This window comes from Oculina patagonica, chromosome 13 (assembly GCF_052425735.1).
Source record: "Oculina patagonica isolate OP01 chromosome 13, crgOcupat, whole genome shotgun sequence".
NCBI classification, from domain to species: Eukaryota; Metazoa; Cnidaria; class Anthozoa; order Scleractinia; family Oculinidae; genus Oculina; species Oculina patagonica.
The window spans coordinates 11,118,465-11,121,907 of NC_135770.1; the positions used below are offsets into that span (position 1 = coordinate 11,118,465).

General features: G+C 41.6%; 1 protein-coding gene across 1 annotated transcript; it reads right to left on the reverse strand.

Moving 5' to 3' along the window:
* Positions 1 to 532: 532 nt before the first annotated feature.
* LOC144637224 (uncharacterized) lies at positions 533 to 1,528 on the reverse strand. The gene has a single exon (XM_078496351.1). It carries the CDS (start codon positions 1,319 to 1,321, stop codon positions 533 to 535), a length of 789 nt encoding a protein of 262 aa, XP_078352477.1. The 5' UTR covers positions 1,322 to 1,528.
* Positions 1,529 to 3,443: the final 1,915 nt, after the last annotated feature.

Sequence of the window (3,443 nt, forward strand, 5' to 3'; positions counted from 1 at the left end):
AAGCACAAAATCTGGTGCGTCTAAAGTTTCAACCCAGAAGTTAAGTGAGGACTTCAAGCGACCCTTAACGCCATTGCTACCACCCTTAACACTGAATTCATCGCTACTACAAGACAATAAATGCATTAAATCACACTCAACTTGAGCTTCAGCATCATCTGTAATCAATGAACCGCCATCTAGTCAATCACGGCGAGCGTTGCTTTTTGAAGTGTCCGCGGTTTTCGTGCAGGAGGCACTCAAATGACCATAATCCCCACACTGAAAACAAAAAAGGCAATAAAGAACGAACATTAAAATAATATCCGCAACATAAAAATAAAAAGTAGTGGTGTATCGTGTGGCGTCTTTAGACCCGAAGGAAGAACACAAACTGACAACGGCGTATTTATATGAAACGCAATTAACAGCTATGACGTAACCTGAAACACCTCATTGTGAAAAACACAATGAGAATATGAAATACAGATCGTGCAGAAAGCAAATATCTGCTAAACTACGTACCGCAGATATTTTTATATTCTGCACTAACTTAGAACGTCAACAAAACACAGCAATTCACTGAGAATATTGGATTATGGGTAGTGTGCAACGCCATAATCGACGAAGTAAAGAACAAAGATAGTATAGCGAAAAAGTGCTGAATACTTATCTTAAAACAAGGGCCCAATCGACGAGCTGGCCTAGCCTCAAAACGAGAAGCCAAATCGCTTGACGAATTTCTTGGGGAAGAAGCAGCTCGGAATGCAGAAGTGGAACTATTTCCTTTCTCGACAGGACGGACACGTCGACGCTTTTCCTTATTCACTTTCCTCTCGGCTCTCCTCTCGGCCCGGTAAATTCTCTTCTCGTCGTCGGAGTCCGAGGCGAGCTCATCAGACAAATATTCGTTGACGGTCGCCCATCCAAACTCACTCTTGTCGGCTAATTTAATTGCTTTAATACGCTTCGAGACCAACTCAGTACCTGCTTCAACGGCGACTTTTACTTTTTCGTACGATTTGTGTTTGAGAGCATCAGAAGCTTCGTCCAGCTTATCCAGAACTTGGAGAGAGTGGTCTAGCTGCTGCTGATTTCCTTTTCTCTTGCAGGTATACTGCTCGCGGCGAGCTTTCTTAACGGCTTGTTCGACGGACGAGCTGTTTTGCTCGGAAAATCGCTTTGCGAAATCACTGAGACGAGATTCGATAACCTGCGTAAGGTTATCAGTTAAAGAGCTGATGGATTCGGAAACGGTAGATTGAATGACGGAACTAACGGAAGGATCCAGCACTCCAGAAGATGACCTGCCACGTGCTCTGGCTTCTTCTGAGTCAGACATGATAAAAAAGTAGTGGTGTATCGTGTGGCGTCTTTAGACCCGAAGGAAGAACACAAACTGACAACGGCGTATTTATATGAAACGCAATTAACAGCTATGACGTAACCTGAAACACCTCATTGTGAAAAACACAATGAGAATATGAAATACAGATCGTGCAGAAAGCAAATATCTGCTAAACTACGTACCGCAGATATTTTTATAGTCTTGAATCGAAGAATCGGAAGCCCATGTCCGACGTCGGGAGACGAGAAAGAAGTCTAAAGTCCGAAGTCTGAAGTCTGAAGTCCGAAGTCCGAAGTCTGAAGTCTGTAGTCCGAAGTCCGAAGTCCGAATTCTGAAGTCCGAAGTCTGAAGTCTGAAGTCTGAAGTCTGAAGTCTGAAGTCTGAAGTCTGAAGTCTGAAATCTGATGTCCCTCCTCGGCTTTTTTACAAAATCAGAAAACACATACGACGATAAACGAAAAAAAAAAGGGGATGGCCTTAGGCATTTTTTAAAAAAAGAAATGGCTGGAAAGATTTCCGCAGAGCGCCATACATTTGTATTATGCATGCAATTTTGTAACTGTCGTTCTGTTCATGACTGTCGTTTATGTGTGAAGAATTTTATTGAATACAGTAAAAACCTTTGAGTAAGAACCTAATTTCTAGAACCTGTTCTAAGGCTAAAATCACAGAAATATAAATAAAAAATAGTAAATGGAAATTTTATTTAAGGACGTTCGCGCGAATTGTTTATGCGCATCCTCACTGCGCACGTAATTCAAGTCGCCACGTCATGCACGAGCGCGCGCGCTGAAAAAACTTCCTAAACATATATAGGGTAGGTTGCTGCTGCGTTAACTTCGCTTGCATTTTCCTCTCTTAAACGGTCGGTGAACCCCACTTTTTTCGGGATATAAAACCTTTTCTAATAAATCTCTACCGATTCAGGGGCGGATCCAGGATTTTTCAAAGGGGGGTGGCTGTTTACCAATATTTTTGTTTACTATATTGTTCAAGGCCCAGTTTTTTTTTGGGGGGGGGGGGGGAGGGGGTTTCAGGCTTTTAGGCAGTTTTTTAAGAGTGGGAGTGCATATTATTTTGGGTCTAAGGTTTCTATTTCATGGAGCCGTAGGCTCCATCCCTCTAGGGGGGCCTGGGGGCATGCTCCCTCAGAAAATTTTGAAAAGTTGAAGCCTCTTAGACGTGATTTCCCCGATTCTGGGCAGCTTTATACAGCTGTCAATTAATTTATTATTTTCCTCGAAAATTCGGCAAAATATTCTGTCCTCAACTTACCTTGAGTTATATTTCGGAGAAAAAGTCTAGTTCTCAGTTATGAAGTGAACAGTGACTGAAATTTAAAGTTGACAGGCCACGAACTTACAGGAAAGAAAAGATGTGCAGTTTTTTTCGCTCAACCACGTGCGTGGACATTTTTAGCCCTTGGCAAAGTGCCCTGGGGACAACTTTGGCGACTTTGCTTGCTTGTGAAATCGTTTCGATGCGAAAAAAACGGTAAGAAAACTAGCTAAAAAAGATGTAAATGGAGAAGAAAATCATTCGAGCAAGGCTAAAACATCTCTTGAAAACTAAAAGGAATCTAAATTTTTAAAATTATACACACATGTTTCGTTACAGAATTTCGTAAAACAGGCTGTCGAAAATCTCCTATTTTGGAAAATTTGCCGTCCTTAACTTTGAACGGCCGCCTGACTATGAAAGGTTGATGGACATTGTCCTTATTTTCTATTTAAATATGTTTATTTTCATTTTTCTGGTTGATCAAGGGGGGTGGCTAGCCACCCAATCCACCCCCCCTGGATCCGCCCCTGCGATTGACAAAAAATGGGCCAAATTTGAATGTTGGGAAGTATGTTATTTTTTCCTTTTCTCTTCTCGCGCGCGATCAAATCAGTCACATTTTGCAGTCTTGAATGTTCGCAAATGCAGTTCTGGAAGACAAGATTTACCTTAAGCCACCTCAAAAGCGACATATTTTTGTTCAATAGACCCACTTAAATAAGCTCGGATAAAGAAAGTTGGCCTGCATCAATTCATTTAAAATATTTTGTCGCCAGAAGTCGCTGAGGTCATATCGAGTGACGAAGTCAAATTGATGCAAATAAGCGCCTTCTTT

What these genes read in the sequence shown, in the direction of transcription:
- LOC144637224 (XM_078496351.1), bottom strand. Translation starts at nt 1,321, where the DNA reads ATGTCTGACTCAGAAGAAGCCAGAGCACGTGGCAGGTCATCTTCTGGA.